This window comes from Alexandromys fortis, unplaced genomic scaffold (genome assembly GCF_014885135.2).
Source record: "Alexandromys fortis isolate MF-2015 unplaced genomic scaffold, M_Fortis_MF-2015_v1.1 scaffold_87, whole genome shotgun sequence".
In the NCBI taxonomy this organism is placed as follows: Eukaryota; Metazoa; Chordata; class Mammalia; order Rodentia; family Cricetidae; genus Alexandromys; species Alexandromys fortis.
In genome coordinates, this window is record NW_026067971.1 from 1,331,161 (window position 1) to 1,351,319 (window position 20,159).

Here is a 20,159-nt window from a genome sequence, read left to right on the forward strand (position 1 = left end):
CGCACGCCTGTAATCCCAGCACTTGGGAGGCAGAGGCAGGCGGGATCTCTGTGAGTTCGAGACCAGCCTGGTCTACAAGAGCTAGTTCCAGGACAGGCTCCAAAACCACAGAGAAACCCTGTCTCGAAAAACCAAAAACAAACAAACAAACAAAAAAAAACCAATAACAACAACAAAAAAAAAAACAACAAAAACTATAAGTAGCACTGAGAACTATGGGTTTAGTGTTTAAAAACTGTTAGGATTTTGGTCGGGTTGTAGTGCCTCCAACACTTGGGAGGCAGAGCCAGGCAGAAGAGTGAGTTTCAGGACAGCCAGGGCTAAAAGAACTAACCCTGTCTTGAACCCCCCTCCCAACTGTTATGATCACATTTGTTTATTACCTTGTGTGTACTTGTGGTCTGAGAACAAATTCTGGCAGTCAGTTCTCTCCTTCCAGTGTGGGTCCCAGGGATGGAACCCAGGTGTCATGTAGAGCTGGTAGACAGCACCTTTATCCGTTGAGCTGTTTTACCAGTTCCAAGGCTTAGTGTTTCTCGTGATGGGCTGGAAGCTAAAACATAGAGTGTTTTTTTCAGTGTGCTGTAAAGAAAACTGCCAACTAGAGATTAATGGAAGAAAGTAGGGCAAATTGAGAAGACTGAGTAAATGTCATAAGTAGTGGTAGAAATGAATAAATAGGCCAGGGAATGTTGGCACACCCAGAATCCTAGCATTTGGGAGGTAGAAACAGGAGGATCAAGGGTTCCTAGTTATCTGGGCTACATAGAGAATTCAAGGATGGCTTGGACCCTCATTACAGTGAAACTCTGACTCAAAAAATCAGAAGCAGACAACAAGAGGGATAAATAAACTTAAGAATTTAATTATTTGACAATATATGTCTGTTTCATTTTTGTTGCTGCTATAAAGTACCCGGAAACAACTTAGGAGAAAGGGTTTATCTCAGCTCCCAGTTCCTGGTGACATGTCCAAGGCAGCAGGAGCTTGAAGCCGCTGCACATTACAGCCTAGAGTGAGAGAAATTAAGTGTTTGGAGATTGTGTTCAGCCTGCTTTCCCAGTTCCTGGAGTTCAGGATCCCATACTTAGGGAACAGTGCCGCCAACAGTGGGTAGGTCATCATCCTTTAATTAATATAGTCCATCTCCAGCAGGAGGGTTCATAGGCCCATCCCAGACTCATTGAGACTCTTCCTTAGTAATTCTAGATCATTAGAACTAAACATTCATTATTTGTATTTGATACCGTTTTAGATATCGTCAGATTCTGGAAAAAGCCATTCAGTTATCTGGGACAGAACAACTAGAAGCTTTGAAAGCGTTTGTGGAAGCGAGTGAGTAGAATGGACTGTCCTGCCCGCCCTGTATTGAGTGGGTCTCCAGAGCTTTGTCAGCCTGCTCTAACAACCAGTAGTAAATATGCTTTGAGGTGTCTTATTCCAGACTTCAATCACTTACAGATGGGTGATTTTTCAAATGAATTGTCTTCAAAATTGAAACCCCAGTTAAGGTTTTGTACAGGGTTCTGTGCTTTCCCTTTGTACAGAATAAAGAGGAGAAGGAAAAGTGTAAAGTTTTCAAGAAATAAATTTTCCTCAGTCTTTACCGTTTCTTAGAAAAATTACTGTGTTTTTTTCCTGCCTTCTTGTAGTAGATATATAATCAGTAAAATCCAGGATAAAGAAGCTAATTATGTAGCATGAGATGAGAAATCTCTGAGTAATATATTGAAAACTGCCCGTTGTGGAGTTTTGGTTTTAGTTTTGGTTTTTCGAGACAGGATTTCTCTGTAGCTTTGGAGCCTGTCCTGGCACTAGCTCTTGTAGACCAGTCTGGCTTTGAACTCACAGAGATCCCTGTCTCTGCCTTCCAAGTGCCAGGATTAAGGGCATGCACCACCACCACCCGGTTCCTCATGGAGTTTTTAAATGGTAATTTTAAGTAAAATTTAATTGCTTAATGGAAACTTATGATTATTTATGTTTCATATTTCTCATTTTTTAACAAGTGGTGAATGAGAATGTCAGTCTTGTGATCTCACGGCAACTGCTGACAGATTTCTGCACACACCTCCCTAACCTGCCAGATAGCACAGCAAAGGAGATCTATCATTTCACCTTGGAGAAGATCCAGCCTCGAGTCATTTCCTTTGAGGAACAGGTAAAAATCTAGACTTGTAGATTTTGTTGTTTTGTTTTAAAGTTCCTAATTTCCAGTAATTTTTTCTGAATTATACAATATATAAGGATTATGTTTTCTTTTTGTCCAATTGCTCCCAGATGTGCCCCACTTCCCTACCTACCCAACTTTTTGTTCTTTTTGTCTTAAAACAAAACAAAATATAAAAGCCTCCAAGAAACTGAAACAAGAAACAAACAAAAATCTATAAAGCCACAGAAACAAAAATCAAAACAAACAAGCAAAAGATCAATAAGACAAAAAATGCCAGGTGCTGGAGAGATGGCTCAGCAGTTAAGAACTAACTGTTCTTCCAAAGGGCTTTGGGGTCAATTCTCAGCATCCACATGGCAGCTCACAACTGTCTGTAATTCTAGGATCCAATACCCTTACCTAGACCCACATGCAGGCAAAACACCAAATGCACATAAGATAAAGATAAACTAAATGCTCCAAAAAAAGCAAAATTGAAACAGAAAGTCCACAGACATACCCACTGAGTGGGGCCTGATAGACCCTGAGTGATTGGTTTTCCCTTTGCCACAGGGCATTAGTGTAGGACCATGTGTCTGCTCCATCTTTTGGTGCTGGAGTCCTGTCTGGCTTGAACCTGTGCAGGCTGTGCCATTGCCTCGGTCTCTGTGACTTCATATGTGCACAAGACGTGTTGAGTTAGAACAGCAGATTTTGATCTTAAGATAATAATTTTTATGATCTGATGTTATTAACTCCTTAAAGGAGATAATTTCTCAGTTTCATATTTTATATAAAACTGTCAAACAGCATTTACAATGTAAAATCAAATAAGGTTTTTGTTTAGTTTTCTCTGTTATGATGTGGTGTGTGGGTGTGTAAACATGCCGCTGGGCACAGTCAGGGTCGGAGGACAGCTCTGCAGAGTTAGTTCTGATCTTCGGCCTGCATGTGCATTCTGAGGAGCGAACTCAGATTACAGGCTTTTATTGCATTGTTCCTTAGTAAGATTATTTATAAGTTTATTGCATTGTTCCTTAGTAAGATTATTTATAAGTTAAGATTAAAAACATAGGGAAACTCCAATATCATGTATTCAGAAACACAAAAGCAAAATTTAATACTGGAAACAAAATGTTGCCAAAAATACACATTATAGAAATGTGTCGTTTTAGTTCAGTGTTTTGATATTCTGTGAATGGAAGCCTTATAAAAAAAAGTGATGATTTACATAAACCCGTGATTTTCTTACCAGCTTAACCCATTGGTGAGAGCACTGTTAGAGTAACATCTGTCTCTGTCATTCTAGGTTGCTTCCATAAGACAGCATCTTGCGTCTATTTATGAGAAGGAAGAAGATTGGAGAAATGCAGCCCAAGTGTTGGTGGGGATTCCTCTGGAAACAGGACAAAAGTATAGTAAATAGTGGATTTGGATAGACATGTATAAGCGCTCACTAACACTCTTTCCTACTCCTGCTGTAGGAGATACAATATGTATAGCATGGTAGATGATAGTAAATGCTTCTCAGAGAGTGACTGCGAGCTGTCTGAGGGCAGAGGATAACAAGTTACCTTGTGTCGTTGACACAAAGGCCTTAAGATATCAGCATACTTGTAGTGTTTTCTTAAGAGTAAGAATGCCAGCGTGGGTAGAGTGAACAAGGAGAAAGACAAGAGAATGAAGTCAGTACTAGGGATCAGATCTGAGGGGTTCTTGAAGCCCTTGTAAGGACTTTGAAAGAAAAATGATAGGGACAGGTATGGTGGCTCACACCTTTAACCCTAGCACTCAAGAGGCATAGGCAGGCAGATCTCTGTGAGTTTGAGGCCACCCTGGTCTACTCAGTGAGTTACAGGCTAGCCAGGGCTTCATTGTAAGACCCTCCCTCCAAAAATAAATAAATAAAAAAAGAAGAGAGTGAGCCATTGGATGATTTTGAGCCAAAAAGTGACATAATCTGACATGTGACCCACTGACTGCTGGGTGGAGAATAAACCGTTGGCAGCGGTAGTAGAAGTAGCACTGTTAATTAGGAAGCTTATGCATGCCCACAGCTGAGGAGGAGGTCCTAAGAAATGCTGTAGTCTGGAGATTTCCTGTGGCTTTGCTTAATTTCCCATGTGGCGTATACAAAACAGTCAAGTCCTGATTTTGTTTTGACCTGAGCAGTTGGAAATATGGAGTTGCTGTGCGCTCTAGAGAGTATATTTTAAGGAGGAGATTTCAAGTGTACATTTTGCATTGTGATAATCAGGTTAAGACATCTAGTAGTGAGTAGAATATTTTAGTCTGGAGGTAGTAGAGCACACTTGGATACAAGTAGACGTTTGGGAGCCAGTGCCTACTGGTCTGGTTTGATGCCTTTCCAAGGGAGGGAGAGGACCATGAGTACTGAGGCCTGGAGCACTCCCATCTCAAGAGGCAGTTGGCTGGAGGACATTGCAGCAAGTGGGAAGGATTGTCCGTTGAGAGTGTGCTCCTCCTTAGAAGCTGTATTGGGGGAAAGAGCAGGATTCAGACACATGCTGCTGCTGAGTGGACGGACCAGTGGCTGGTGGTCAGCACTCGGCAGGCGTGGGTGACACCAGGCACTGTGAAACCGAGAGCCGGAGCCTGGCTGGAAAAGGGAATGTAGACAGCTCTTTGGTAGGCTTTTCAACCCAACAATAATTCCTGTAGGAGACCACAGTGAAAGTTAGAGGTTTTTATGTTATGAGCCATTGGAAAGCAAAGATTTGATATTAACTCCAGGAATGGTGGCACACGCCTTTAATCCCAGCACTCCAGATATACAGGCAAGCAGGTCTCTCTGAGTTCCAGGACAGCCAGGAAGGGATACACAGAGAGACCTTGTCTCAAAAAACAAAGATATTGAGGAATTGGCAAAGGATTCTCACAGCAGTGTATAAAAAGAAAGGAATCTAGTAGGAGGGGGCATTTTGTCTATTAGCTGTCCTGGACAAGGTTAGCAACATCTGGCTCTTTCTCGGGGCATCAACACTGCCCTGCCTCTGCTTCCCGAGTGCTGGGGTGGAAGGTATGCGTCACCATGCCCAGCCATAGCTCACTTTTTAACTTAAAAAAAAAAAAAAAGATGGTGTCTGTAAGCACCTCTTAATGATTATCATTACATTTTCTACCTTTTTACACACCATACTTCATTCCCATAAATACTATACAGGGATTTCCATTTTTTCCTAACGTAAGTAATTATGAGTAACTTTATAAATTAGTTTCCTTGTAATAAATACATAGGCACATCCCTTATTGTCTTTTTAGGATTTGGTATCTGGAAGTAAAGTGTAGTGGATTAAGGGCATATAAATTTAAAGAGTTCAAAGGATAATTGCTAGATTGTTCTCTAGGCAGGCTGAGCCTGGATATAGTTCCGCTAGTGGTATCTGATAAGCTGAAACTCGGCACTTGTGTCTTTGTGATCTTCGTGTTATGAGATACCTGAGGATCAGAAGCAGCTGTAATATGACCAGTGAGAATAAAAATTTAAAAGATCAGGGAATCTTAGCTTTTTTCTATAACAAAATATACTAAGAATTTTGTTATTTGTTAAAAGTTTTCTTGACAAAATACTCAGTCTGTTTGTTTGTTTTATTTATCCTAGACAGTACAATGTAGACTACAAGCTGGAGACTTACCTGAAGATTGCTAGACTGTATCTGGAGGATGATGATCCTGTTCAGGCTGAGGCTTACATAAATCGAGCATCCCTGCTTCAGAACGAATCCACGAATGAACAGTTACAAATACATTATAAGGTAACAAATGAGCAGTTTGGAATTAATTTTATATCGATGAATTACATACCAAGATGTTTTATAACGTTTGTTGATGTTTATATATTTTGGAACTTGTCTTTGCTTCTTTTCTCTGTGTGTACTGGCTGGTTTTGTGTCAACTTGACACAAGCTAGAGTCATCAGAGAGGACAGAGCCTCAGCTAAGGAAACGCCTCCATAAGATACAGCTGTAGTGCATTTTCTCAGTTAGTGATCAATGGGGAAGGATCCAGCCCATTGTGGGTGGTGCCATCCCTAGGCTGGTGGACCTGGGTTCTATAAGACAGCAGGCTGAGCAAGCCACGGGGAAGCATGTCAGTAAACAGCACCCCGCAGCACCCCTCCATGGCCTCTGCTTCAGCTCCTGCCTCCAGGTCCCTGCCCTGTTTAGTTCCTGTTCTGACTTCCTACAGTGATGAATGTTGCTGTGGAAGTGGAAGCCAAGTAAACCCTTTCCTCCCCAGCTTGTTTTTTGGTCATGGTGTTTTGTCACAGCAGTAGAAAGCCTGACTATGATATTTTGTCTTTCCAGTTTACCCTAATTGGAGTGTTTCCCCTGTGCAGGTATGTTATGCACGTGTCCTTGATTACAGAAGAAAATTTATTGAAGCTGCCCAAAGGTACAATGAACTCTCTTACAAGACGATAGTCCATGAAAGTGAAAGACTAGAGGCCTTGAAGCATGCTTTGCACTGCACCATCTTAGCATCAGCAGGTAAGCTGTGATTGGTGCTTGTGTGGCAAGGTTTGTTCTCTGTGCAGTAATGTTATGAGGTAACTGTTGGAATAGTTAACAAGGGACTGTCTTCTGGGGGGTGTCTTTGTACAATTAAGGTGAGTTTAAACACATAAACAAAAATAGAAATAAAATTATTTATCTTAAAAAAATTTAAAGTGAATGTAATCAGCCTGTTAACCACATGCTAAGAATAGGTAAGAGGTAACAGAGTTTATTTCTAAAATTTCACCAAAGGAAAAAAAGGTTCCTAAATTAAATCAGAACTACAGAGGAGGAAACAAAGATTAAAGTCTAGAGATTGGCTAAGGTGACTCCTCCATTAGATAGAGATGCTTGTTGCCTGATGACCACATGATGGAGAATCAGTGGTTAGTTATAGTTTTCCTTAATTATGATAAAAGATAAAATATTGTAACTGTAATTCTTGCTTGATAACTTTTGTTATATGTAATCTTACTATGTTAAAGTGAAAGCCTTTCTTTTTTGTTTAAACAGAAAAAGGGGAAATGATGGAGAGTCTTCTGTTTTGTGTTAATTTCATTGGTTAAATAAAGAAACTGCCTTGGCCCTTTAATAGGACAGAAAATTAGGTAGGCAGAATAAACAGAACAGAATGCTGGGAGAAAGAAGCCAAGCCAGGCAGTCGCCATGATTTTCCCACTCCAGAGAGACTCAGGTTAAGAATATCCCTGGTAAGCCACCAGCTCGTGGTGCTACACAGATTATTAGAAATGGGTTAATCAAAATGTGAATATTAGCCAATAAGAGGCTAGAGCTAATGGGCCAAGCAGTGTTTAAAAGAATACAGTTTCGGTGTAATTATTTCAGGGCATAAGCTAGCCAGACAGCCGGGAGCTGGGGCGGCAGGAACACAGCCTGCTGCTCCTTACTACAATCACGTGGTGGAAGGAGAGGACGTTGTCCTCTGCTCTCCACTAGTGTACCATGGCTTGTGTCTTATCTGTGTCCACAAAATAAGTAAGTGTGATGTAGTCTTTAAAAAGATCTAAAGTGGCTGGGCGGTTGTGGCGCATGCTTTTAATCCCAGCACTCGGGAGGCAGAGGCAGGTGGATCTCTGTGAGTTTGAGACAAGCCTGGTCTACAGGAGCTAGTTCCAGGACAGGCTCCAAAACCACAGAGAAACCCTGTCTCGAAAAAAAAAAAAAAGATCTAAAGTGTTCTACTGTTCTTTTTTCAACCTTTGAGCTTCAGGTTTAGACCTAGCAATCATTCCTTTTCTCAGTACATACAAGACTTTTACTAAATTGTAGTATGTAAATTTAGTACAGCTTTTAAATAGAAAAGACCATTGTGAATGCTAATTCTAAGCCATGGCTTTTCTAATCATTCTGAAATCTTCCAAGGACTGTAATAAGTTGAGAGCCTGTGACATATTTAGAACTACCATTTAATATCCTCTTTGGTTTTAGCACAGGGTCTCTTTACTGAATTCTGGATATCCTAGAACTCCCTATTAAAGACCAGGCTAGCCTTGGACTCACTGACATCCAGAGTACTAGGGTTAAGGGTTAAGCTACCACTTACTTTTTCTTGCAACTAAGTATCGGTGATTATTACGTTATTATATAGATTCACCATGATTTTCTATTGCTTTACTTTATCATTCAGACATATTCAAGCCGTAGCCCATAGGCTGTATGCAGCCAAGGATAGCTGTGACTGTGATCCAACATGAAATTATGAACTAACCTAAAATATGAGGGTTTCTTGTTGTTGTTTGAAACTCAATTGCATGGTTCTCCAGTGTGAACTTTGTATTTGATAACATCATTTTACAGTGTCAGAAGGTGGAACACACCTGTATGCAGCAGTGATTGTGCACAGGGGACAGTTTATGGCTAGGTTAAACTCCTAAGTTCAAAGGTACACATTTTAGCCTTTTGACAGAAAGTGTGCGTTGTGCCAGATAACACACTACAAACAGATTCTCATGAGTACCTGACTGTCCACAGGTATTAACAATTGTTTTCACTATTTGCCCATCTAGTAGATGAAAAATGACATTGCAATTTGGCATTAATTCATATTTTATTTATAATGAATGTTTAAGCATCTTTTCACATGTATTTATGAAGCCATTGTTGAGCTGGGCAGTGGTGGAGCCTGCCTGTAATCTCAGCACTCAGGAGGCAGAGGCAGGTGGAGCTCTGAATTCAAGGCCAACCTGGTAACAGAGTGAGTTCTAGGACAGCAAGAAAAAGTCATTTTTGGTAACCTTGCATTCTCTCATTCTCTCTCGCTCTCTTTTTTAAATTTTGAGACAGGGTTTTTCTGGGTAGCCCTGGCTGTCATATAACTCCCTTTGTAGACCAGGCTGGCCTTGTTTGTTGGGGATCTGCCTGATCAAAGGTGTGTACCAGCACACCCAGTTCTCTCCATGTGCATTGGCCTTTTTTTTTTTTCAGTTGTAAAAACTCTTAACATATGAAAGAAAATTGATAGTTTTTTTTTCCCCAATTTATTGCCTATATTGGACTTTGTGGAACTTTGCCATGTATAAAGTTTATTATTATTTGTATGTATGTGTGTATACATACAGAGAGACACACTGCGAAGGAACCCTAGTGCCTCATACATGCTAATCTCCTCACAGAATTATTCTCCAATTGTCCTGCAGTTGTCAAATGTCGAGGTTAGAGAGCACAGCTAGATTGTTCTAGGTACTCCTTACTGCTGCAGTCACGGTTTGGTAGCCATTTTAGATGAAGTGCGTGAAGAAAACTTAGGTTAACAGGTATGTCATCTAACAGGGAGGCACATTTTAATGACTTTTTAAGGAAATTGTGGGTATTCTCTTTTGATACTACATTTAACCTGGTAAGGGCTGTAATATCATTGCTGTGTGGAGTCTGAAACATCACCAGCGAGCTTTTGTCCAGCTTTGTTAATTTTGGTCTGCCTTGCACTTTCTTTTTTTCTTTTTTGTTTCCTTTGTTTTAAGGAAGCGTCTCCCTATTTAGACCAGGGACCTTAAACTTGCCCCATCTTCTAGCTCCTGAGTGTGGAGATTGCAGGCATTGCAGGCATGAGCCTCACCCACCCTTTTTGTCTCACACTTTGAAAGCGTCTATCCTAGCAGAATTTTCTATTATCATTTACTAGATTTGTAAAATACTGGCTCCCTGAATTATATAAAACTTCCAAATATTGACACACTTTAGTGAACATTATAAAAATTACATTTTAATATATTGTTATTGATCTTATCAGAAAAACTTTCAACTATAATAAGGTATCAAACTCATAGAAACAAGGATAGGTTTTAAACTGCAATCAGAAACTCAAATTTTCAGATACCACTGCTTGTTTTATTATAGTTATAGGTTCTCTTTGCTCATTTTTGTTTTGGGAAGTATTTTGTGGTGCTGGGATTCAGCCTAGGGCCTTCCACATGGTAGACAAGTGCTCTTACTGAGCTGTGTTCCCCCCACCCCACTCCCTACCCCTAGTCCTATATGTTCATTTTTAAAAAAGGGCCAAGGTCTAGCAAGATGGCCCCAAACTGCAAGCCTATGACTAAGTTCAATTCTCACCTAGTGGAAGGAACCAACTCATAATGTTCATCCTTCGACCTCCACATTTGTGTGCTGTGGCATAAAACTAGCTAGGACAATACCAAGATTTAGGCACTGGATGTACCCACTGCCGCTAGGTGTCCTTGTATTTCTGTTCATTTGGTGGTTTGGTCATCAGTCATATAAAGGTTCTTAAATGTGTACGTTGAAACTGTATTGTTTCTTAGCAGAGAAGTATTAGTTGTTACTGTTGTTTTTGAGACAAGATTTTAGTGTTCAGCTTGGCTGGCCTAGGATTTGCTGTGTAGTTCAGGCTGGTTCTGGGGTTACAGAAGGGTGTTCCATGCTGGGCATATACATTTTTTTTATTAACTAAATAATGCATGTTTGTTATATAAGTATAAATATGCAAGAAAAAATAGAAGTCACTTGGGCTTATAACCCCGTGGAACACTTAGATCTCTATCCTGGTCTATTATGTGAATATTTAGTTATCCTCATTTATCTGTGGTTCTTTGTTAGTGAACATACATACCTATTTATTAAAATTTATTTTTAACCCAAACTCTCAGCTCTTTTTTTTTTAAATTATTTCCAGATATGTGCAGAGTAAGTAGCAAAATCTGAGTTGTCCAATTCCATTTCCCAGCTGAGAGTGATCTTTTTTTTTTTTCATTTTTTTTATTTTATTGAGAATAAGAAAAAAAAAAGTTTCCGCCTCCTCCCAGCCTCCCATTTCCCTCCCCCTCCCCCAGTCTTCTCCCCCTCCCCCCTCTCTTCTCCCCCTCCCCCCACTCCTCTCCCCCTCCCGAGAGTGATCTTTTTATAGCTTAGCTTCTAAACTGTAAGCAAGCAACTTCTTGTGGACTACCTGGTGTTTCATTCTCTATGGTTTTGTGCCCTTTAGTGATGATTTGATGATTTTGCTATTTAAAATGGTTCCCTAACATACCGCTGAATGTTCTCTAGTGTTTTGGACTGTGTGTGTTGGTGGGAACTGGAGGTGACCTGACTCCCAGCAATCTTCTTACCTCGGCCTCCCAAGGGTTGGGACTACAGGCATGCACTACCATGTCCTCTAGTGCTCATAGATGTATCCAGCAGTCTGATGTGAAGATTTGTGTGACAAAATCATGTTGTGTAAACTTTATTTTGGCAGAATTACAGTGTCAGCTCTGAGTTCAAGGCTGATGAGTTAACTAACAGTATATGTTAAGTAAGATTCTAAGCAGAAGCATTTGAAACAAAGTTGCAAATTGATGGTTGACAAAAAATTGAGTAGGGGCTTAGAAGATTCCAATTCTGTATTTCCCGTACACACTGCAGCTGAGCATTATCTGTCTTTCTAGAACATTCCATAGATTATACACATATATATTAGTGGGGATTGCATTTTAGTGGGCAAAAATGGGATCATAGAATGTGATCTTTTTGTCATTGAAGAAACAGAGACTATTTGACACACCTATGTTTCCTGTAGGACAGCAGCGTTCTCGGATGCTGGCTACTCTTTTTAAGGATGAACGGTGCCAGCAACTTGCTGCATATGGAATCCTAGAGAAAATGTACCTGGATAGAATCATCAGAGGGAACCAGCTTCAAGAGTTTGCCGCAATGCTGATGCCTCACCAGAAAGCAACGACAGCCGATGGTAATGATCACGGTTCACGTGTATGTGGTGGTGAATGTTAGGTATAGACTAGAAAGTACGTTAGATTAGTATTTTCAAGTAATACTTCCGGATAAATAAAAAGAGGACTGTTGACAAATGGTGACTTGAACACGGACATAGGTTTGTGGTGTATTCTGAAACAGTCCCTGTTAGAAAGCATTTTGTGAAATAACGCTTTTTCTTTCTTTTCTATCTTTTTTTTTTTTTTTTGAAACTTGTGAAAACTGAAAAATTATAGAAAATACCTATGGCCCCTGGATTTTAAAAATCTTAAGCCACTGGTGAATAACATTAAGTAACAGATTGTAATAGAGCGTAATTATGTATTCTTGATTAAGGGCAAAATTTAGCTCAGTGCTTTCCTAAGGTCCATCAGAATTTGCTAATCAGAATAGATTTCCTTTTGTAGTTTTTGGTTAAATGATGTGTTTGCTTAAATCAGAATGTCTTTGACAGGAATTTTTAAAAATATTTTCTTCAAAAAATAGTTTTTTGTACGTTTGTCTACAGATGTTTTAAAGTACTTGCTATAGTTACCATGATAGTAAATATACTGATGTAAACATGGAGAAACATTCAAACATGTTTCAGCTGAATAAGTTTCAGCTTGTCTGTCAGCTAGATCCACTGCCCTGGGCTCACGGTTGCCCTGTACTGAAGAGAAATGAGTTGCGGGAGTCATTTGTCCTGGGGCTAGCTGAAAGGTGACATTGATCCTGTCTAACTGCTAGGAGCTGAGCCCTGTCTCGAAAAACCAAATAAACAAACAAAAAAAGAGGATGCATTGTCCTTCCCAGGACCTGCAATAGTTCCTAGCACCCACATCTCACGCTGCCCGTAATTCTGCCACAAAGAATATGATGCCCCCGAATACACACATTTAAAGATAAAAATAAACATTAGAAAATTAAGGTGAGGGATTTTAAGAGGCTCTCGGAGCACGCTGCATGATTGTTGTGCTGCTGTTTGATAAGAGTGTGTGCTTGAAGCAGGGAAGGGAAAGGTGATGGAACCCCAGTGCAAAGGGCTGAATCCCTTCCTGGTAATTACCCACAGCTGCTCGCTGTACTATTACTTCCCTTGACATAGCACCCGACAGAAGCAGCTGAAGACAGGAGGGATTTACTCTGACCCAGTGTGGGAGTACAGACCACCACAGCGTGCGAGGTGGCTAGTCACATTGTGTCTACAGTAAAGATACAGAGAGAACACACAGGTGCTCCTGCTGGCTTCCCCTTTTCATTCAGTCCAGGACCCCCGAGTCCTTAGCTCTTCAGTTAAACCTATCTGGAAACTGTGGGACCCTCACCCATTATTCTCAAAGGGGCAAGAAGAAATTTCCCAGCAGAATGTTTTCCCAGGAGGGATAGTGGCCTTCCCCTCTCCCACCCAGGAGATTCCAAGCACAAGGTCACTTAGCTCAGCCCAGCCAGCCACCTGGTACAGGCTGATAAAGATGGCCTAACTCAGGAACAGTGGCCTTGCTCTAAAAACAAGGAAAAAGCTGACTTAACAAAATGGGAGGGAGCAAGAGTCCTTGTACCCATGCCAAAGCATCTTCAAAGAGTCTCTTTGTAGTTGTGCCTTTAAAAGCTCACCCCACAGAGGAGATACAACTCCTCTCTACCTCACTGTAACGGGGATGGAGATGAGTCCACACATGTTTGTATTGTGCTGATTAAACCTTGCTTACTACATCTGGGCCTCTCTGGTGGTCTCTCTCTGGCACAACAGAAACACTGTTACAGACACAGCCAGAGATGTTTTTCCATATGTGATTGGCTGTTGAAGATTAGCCATCACACTGACTTTCTAAGTACTGTAATTTATTGTATATAAACTAAAATGGCAAATGTTCCCTGGCATATTGGTGATTGCCGTTAATCTTACCACTTTGGAGGTAGAGGCAGGCAGATCTCAGAGTTTGAAACTATCCTGGTCTACAGAGTGAGTTCCCGGATAGCAAGGATTACACAGAAACCCTGTCATGAAAAACTGTAATAATAATAATAACAATAATATTTTATCAAATGTAAGGTTTAATAATGTATTGTTCAGAGGAGTAATACTGATTTTAGTGAATTGTTACATGCCTAGAAATAAAAAAAATAAAGGTATATCTTTTTAAAGTATAAAACTAGTTTCAAACATTTAATGAGTTTATGTTTTTTATTTAAGGTTCCAGCATCTTGGACAGAGCTGTTATTGAGCATAATTTGTTGTCAGCAAGCAAATTATATAACAATATCACCTTTGAAGAACTTGGAGCTCTTTTAGAGATCCCTGCAGCTAAGGTATTTTATTAATTCAGTACTTTATAACAGGGCATTGAAACCCAAAACTATTGAAGTAATGGAAAAATACATAATTGATAGTGCTCGCCAGCACAGCAGAAGCTACGTGTTTAAAGCCTCGGGTAAGTACAAGAGACTGTTTAAGTCATGAAAGTTAGTGGTTTTAGCTTTCAGACTGTTTTATGATAGGAATGGAAGTCTCAGAGAAGTCCTCAGTTATACTCTTTCCATAAGGATTTCTTTATTTGGTGTCTTAAGTTTCTGAAGTGTTAGATGGAGATTGGTGCATCTTTGTTTCTCTGCCCTAGATTGACTTTGACCCCAAGATGTTCTATTTTCTGAATTTGACTTAATTTAAGGAGTTGACTGACCTATGAGGGAATCTTACTTCATTTTTTAGATTTGGTTGGTCATACACAAATTCCTGCACAGTGATAATTGTAATTAGAGTGTTACTGTTTATGAAATACTATCTTAATTTCAAATAATACTGAGAGTAAAGTCATGCAGTTTATCTGATTCTGAGGTTTTGATTTTCTTTTTTCTTTTTCTTTTGAGACAGGATCTCATGCAGCCTAGACTGGTCTCAGACTCAGTAAGAGGCTGAAGCTAAGGATGACCTTAGACTCTGGATCCTCCTGCCTCTTCTTCCCAAGTACTGAGATTACAGGTGTGTGTATATCAGGCTTCATTTAGGATTTTCTAAGAATTCTTTGCTTGGACAAGTTTAATTAATTACATTCATGTGGGACCTGAGACGACAGTTGCCATTTAAAAAATGTTTTCTTAGCCAAGAATGGTAGCTCACACCTATAATCTCAGCACTTTAGAGACTGAGGTAGCAGATGGCTGCAGAGTAAGACAAACAAAGATGCTTTCTTCTCAGGCTTGGTGGTATAGTTGCTTGTGGAGAATAAGGGAAGTGAATACATTGTTAGTAATAGATTATAATCCGTCAATATGATGATGTAGTATTGATCGTGAGGATGTCATTGTAAAAGATGAGCAAATCAGGGCCTGAAGAGATGGCACAGAAGTTAAGAGCACTACCTTATCTTGCAGAGGACCTGGGTTTGATTCCCAGAACCTATACAGTGGCTCACAAGCATCTGTAACTCCAGTTCCAGGGTCCTGTCCTGGCTTCCTGCAGCAGGCATGCATGTGGTGCACAGACATTCTTGCAGGCAAGACAACCATACACCTTTAAACAAAATGACCGGTCACAATCTGGTTTGCTCATGTGTACTAAACATTAACTGTGGCAGTAGGAGTTGGACTTAGAACGTTTTGCTTTTGCCCCTCTAATTATCTTTTAAAATTTTCTTCATTTCCTTTTTGAATATGGACATCTGTTTCTTTGGTTCTGTGGGACATGCTGTGATCAGAGGACTCAGGAGGGTAGGGCAAGAAGGCAGTAGCTTTTCCTGGCTACATAGGGGGACGCGGTCTCAGAAAGAAAACAACATGTTTTGTAGTAGATACACTGAAATTGATAGAGGAAAAAAAAGTTTTTGTGTTCCCCCAGAATTGAAGGCAATGCTGTTACTATTTATACATTTACTTTAAGATATTTAGTTATTTTATGTGTATGATTTTTTTAAAAAATTATTTTTATTTATATATGTGTGTGCGTGTCCATGTGAGAGTATGCTCTGTGTGAGTGTGTGCCCAAGAAAGCCAGAAGAGGATTTCAGATACCCTGGAGTTAGAATTATAGTCAGTTGTGAGCCACCTAATGTGAGTGCTAGGAACCGAACTCAGGTCCTCTGTAAGAGCGAGTACGCTCTAGCCCTCTCCCCAGCCCCCGGTGTGTGAGTGTTTATCTGCATGTGTGTCTGCACCACATGTGTGATGGTGCTTGTAGACACCAGAAGAGGGTGTTGGGTCCCCGGGACTGGGGTTAGGACTGCTGTGACTGCCATGTGCTCTGGGGAGGCAGCCAGTGTGCTCCACCACTCGGCTCATGCCAGGCATTGCAGGGCAGCCAGTGGGCAAAGGCGGTAGCAGAACTACACACCTGCAGCTTTTAAATTCTTTTAAGATTTGAATCTCGGTGTAATTTTGAGACTTATTTTGTATTCTGTGCGTAGAGTGTCTGCTTAGCCTACACAAGGCTCTGGAGTTAGTCCTCACCTGCAAAACTGGACTGATGTACCCTCCTGTAATCCTAGCGCTTGGGTAGTGGAGGCAGGAGGATCAGAAGCTCAAGTACTTCCTCAGCTGCATAACAACTTGAGGTCAGCGTGGGACTTGTGACTCTTCATCCAAAAAAAGAAAAAGAAGGAAATAAAATTGGTTATTTTGATTTTAAGTAGAGGGAAAAAGTTGGTAAAACATAGCTATATTCTTGCCCAACAAAAGTCTGACAAGTCTGTATTCTCACCACTTGAGAGGCCAGAGGATCCGGAGTTCTAGTCAGCCAGGCTATATATATAGTGAGATCTTGTTTCCAAAAGAGACAACTCCCAGCAAAGTGAAATAGGACCCATTCAACTTAAGCAGTGGGGTAAGAAACTAGAAATACATGTTCCTCAGCAAATGACAGGCAAGGCTTTCACTTGATTATATGTGAATGGTTATTAAATATGATAAACTGAGAGATTGTTTTGTTTTTAATAGGCAGAAAAGATAGCATCGCAAATGATAACAGAAGGACGGATGAATGGATTTATTGACCAGATTGATGGGATAGTTCATTTTGAAAGTAAGAAGTTTTATGCATTCTCATCATAGTGAACTGTTGTATGTTTATGATTAAGATATGTTGAATTGTTTCTTTTGACCCAGAATTGTATTATTATGAGTGTATTTCCAACAGAAATAATTTAAAATAGTTTTAAAAGTTATATTTATGAATTATTTATCTCAATGTTTCTAAGCTAAGAAAAAGATGAACTGATATTGTTACCAGTTTAGTCAGTTAGTCCCCTGACCTTTGTTGAACTCAAACCATGGGTAGGGCACATGGAATGACAATTGCATTTCCTGCTCAGAAACTCCGAGAACTAATGTAGGGAGGCAGGTAAGTGGACGACTAGACTTCCCACATAGAGAAATCCTGCTCCCCACCTCAAAAAAGTCCCCCCTCCCTAGTTGCCATCTTTGTCCCCACGTCTCAGTTTGAATCAACAGTGTTGATAGGTGATTTTCCAATCCCTGCACATAAGGTACAATTAAAATCATGTGCTCCTGTGTCACTCTGAGTTTCTCTGTAGAAAATCTCATTTTAAACTATGGCGCTATCTGAATATCTGCATGTGCTCATAAACTAGGCTCCCTGGGTAGTTAGTAGGTCTATCTTACTTTACATGGCATACCTAGCTGCAGTGTCCTGCTCCTGGGGAATAAGGGATAAATACATGTCATGAGTACTAGGGCAAAGGCGTCATGTTTGTATCAGTTTGGAACCAGGGAGACGGCTGTAGGTAAGTGCTTACAGTGAGCCCCAGCACCCAGATAGAGAGAAGCATGGCAGCTGTGCACCTGTCATCCAGTGCTGGCAGGGGCAGGGGTCAGAGTCTTGATGGCTAGTCACAGCAGTCTAGCTACATCAGCTCCTGTCTCACAAAGGTAGAGACACTAGTGAGATTGTTGGGGGGTAAGGAGTTTGCTGTGAAAGTCTGGAGAACAGCTCCACAAAGCCAACCTCTGTAGCATCTGCCCTGCCCCCAGACATCATACACTTGTGTGTGAGAGCGTGCATACACACACACAATTTTCTTAAATTGAGTAAGAGAATCTTTCTTTTAAGATTTGGTTTTTATTTTATTTTTTCATGTGAATGGGTGTTTGCCTGTGTACCCTGTGTGTCTGCTGTCAGTGGAGGCCAGAAGAGGAACGTGAGCTGCAGCCTGAGTGCTAGGATTCAAACCCAGGCTCTCTGGAAGAGCAGCTAATGCTCTTAGCCACTGAGCCATCTCCGTGCCCCCACATAAACTTAAAAGATTGGAATAGACAGCAATAGAAGACATCCTCCATGCAAACATGCGTGTGGACATGTCCTCATTCACGCCTCACAAGCAAACAAAATCTAAATAAAGCTGATAAAATAGGGAGTTTTTTAGTTGTTCAGATAAAAATGATAAACATGAGCTGGGCGACGGTGGTGCACGCCTTTAATCCCAGCACTCGGGAGGCAGAGACAGGTGGATTTCTGTGTGTTTGAGACCAGCCTGGTCTACAAGAGCTAGTTCAGAGAAACCCTGTCTTGGGGAAAAAAAAAAATACAAAAAACAAAAATCCACATGTTCAGAAGAGACTAAACCTAGAATGACAAGGGGAAGCTCAAGTCTCTGCATTACCACCCCATCCCTCGGGCCTGAGGTAGCTGATCATCTCTGCCAGGCTGTGTGTCCTTATAGATGTCAGTGCAGATTTGTAAGAAATAAAGTTTTCTAGAAAATAGGAGTCTGGGACCGTATTTTAAACTGCAGTTGCCTTTTAATTCATTGTACTGTAGACACGCTTTCAAATCAGTAATCAACAGTCTGATTTGTTTATGGCCGAATAAAAAATGGAGTTCGCTTTTCACCACTCATTCTGTAGACAAGGCTGGCCCCGAATACAGATCTGCCTGTGTCTGCCTCGCGATTGCTGAGATTAAAGTGTGTGCCACTATACCCAGTTTAATTACTGTTATTATTTTAAGATAGGCTCTCTTTATCTACCTATCTTGGAACTCACTATGTTGATCAGGCTGGCCTTGAATTAAACGGATCCACCTGGCTTATGCCAGATTTTTAGCATTATATATATATTTTACCTTCATGTATATATGCCAGAAGAGGGTGCTGATCCCCTAGAACTGGAGTTGGGAAGCACCATGTGAGTTCTGGAAGAGCAGCCTCTTAACAGCAGAGCCATCTCCAGCCCCCAGGCTGTGCCTTTAAAATGCTCTTTTAAATGAGACTTCTTCCTGGCACTCATTTCTGACTATATATACTCATTTTTAAAAGAAGTTTTAGATTCAAGATAGTGTTTTGTGTAGATTTTACTTTTATGTTCCTTTTCCCTTGTGTTTTAGGTGAGGTAGGCACATTCTTGTATGTAAATCCAGTGCTCTCCCAGTAGATGGCGGCATCTCCCACTTGTAAACTCCGGTGAACTCTTCAGTGATGTTCTGAGGCTGTTTTGTGGCTGTAGTCGTCTTGATGACTGTTCAGTGGGGGAGTTTGTTCTCAAGGGCATTTTATTATGTTTTATATTTGTTGTTAGTGATTTTTGTTTTGTTTTTTTTGAGACAGTGTCACTTTGTAGACCAGGCCAGCCTTAAACTCACGGAAATCCTACTTACTTCTGCCTTCTCAGTGCTGGGGTTAAAAATGCTCAGCCTAATTTGAGTTCTTAACTATTGTGTAATTAATATTTTTGGAATAAACTTTTTTTTTAAATTAGAACTGTTGTAATTTATCTTTTAACTTGGATTTGTACGTAATTGCTATTTTTTTCCCATTGTTATCTGTTTTTAGCACGAGAAGCCCTGCCAACATGGGACAAACAGATCCAGTCACTTTGTTTCCAAGTAAACAACCTTCTGGAGAAGATCAGTCAGACAGCCCCGGAGTGGACGGCTCAGGCCATGGAGGCCCAGATGGCCCAGTGAGGCCTTTTGGAGCTCTGTGCACGCCGCCTCGCTGCCACTGTGCGGTGACTCCCCTGCCCTCCAGAGCATTCGCATCATGACCTTCACATTTCAGTCCTTTTATGCTGGGTCCCACTTACAGAAGATGCTAGAGCAGGAAGGGCAGCACTAAAACATAGTAGTTCCCATACGCTGAGTCTGTGTATTAAGCCAACTCAGATATTTTGAAAACTTGTTCTCTAAACAGAAGTGGAAGCGCTGTGATGAAGAAGTTTGGAATTTGTGATCTTTGTAGTTATGTAAAACTGAAATGCTTTGTGCCTCTCCAAATGTGGCTATTCTAATAAACAGAGCAATGAACCAAATAAAGGTAGTACTTTGTTTTTAA

The 20,159-nt window shown here is 40.6% G+C and overlaps 1 protein-coding gene across 2 annotated transcripts in view; it reads left to right on the forward strand.

Annotated features, from left to right (window-relative positions):
• The window catches only part of Cops4 (COP9 signalosome subunit 4), a 27,446-nt gene extending 7,287 nt beyond the window's left edge, over positions 1–20,159 (forward strand). Inside the window, exons 2-10 of one of the 2 annotated variants that reach the window (XM_050155799.1) lie at positions 1,256–1,335; positions 2,010–2,161; positions 3,462–3,565; positions 5,775–5,928; positions 6,513–6,663; positions 11,705–11,875; positions 14,075–14,190; positions 16,810–16,894; positions 19,659–20,159. In XM_050155799.1, coding sequence (XP_050011756.1) covers positions 1,256–1,335; positions 2,010–2,161; positions 3,462–3,565; positions 5,775–5,928; positions 6,513–6,663; positions 11,705–11,875; positions 14,075–14,190; positions 16,810–16,894; positions 19,659–19,792 — 1,147 coding nt within the window. In that variant the 3' untranslated portion in view covers positions 19,793–20,159. The remainder of the gene's footprint in view (positions 1–1,255; positions 1,336–2,009; positions 2,162–3,461; positions 3,566–5,774; positions 5,929–6,512; positions 6,664–11,704; positions 11,876–14,074; positions 14,191–16,809; positions 16,895–19,658) is intronic. The other variant, XM_050155800.1, reaches the window with a different exon arrangement.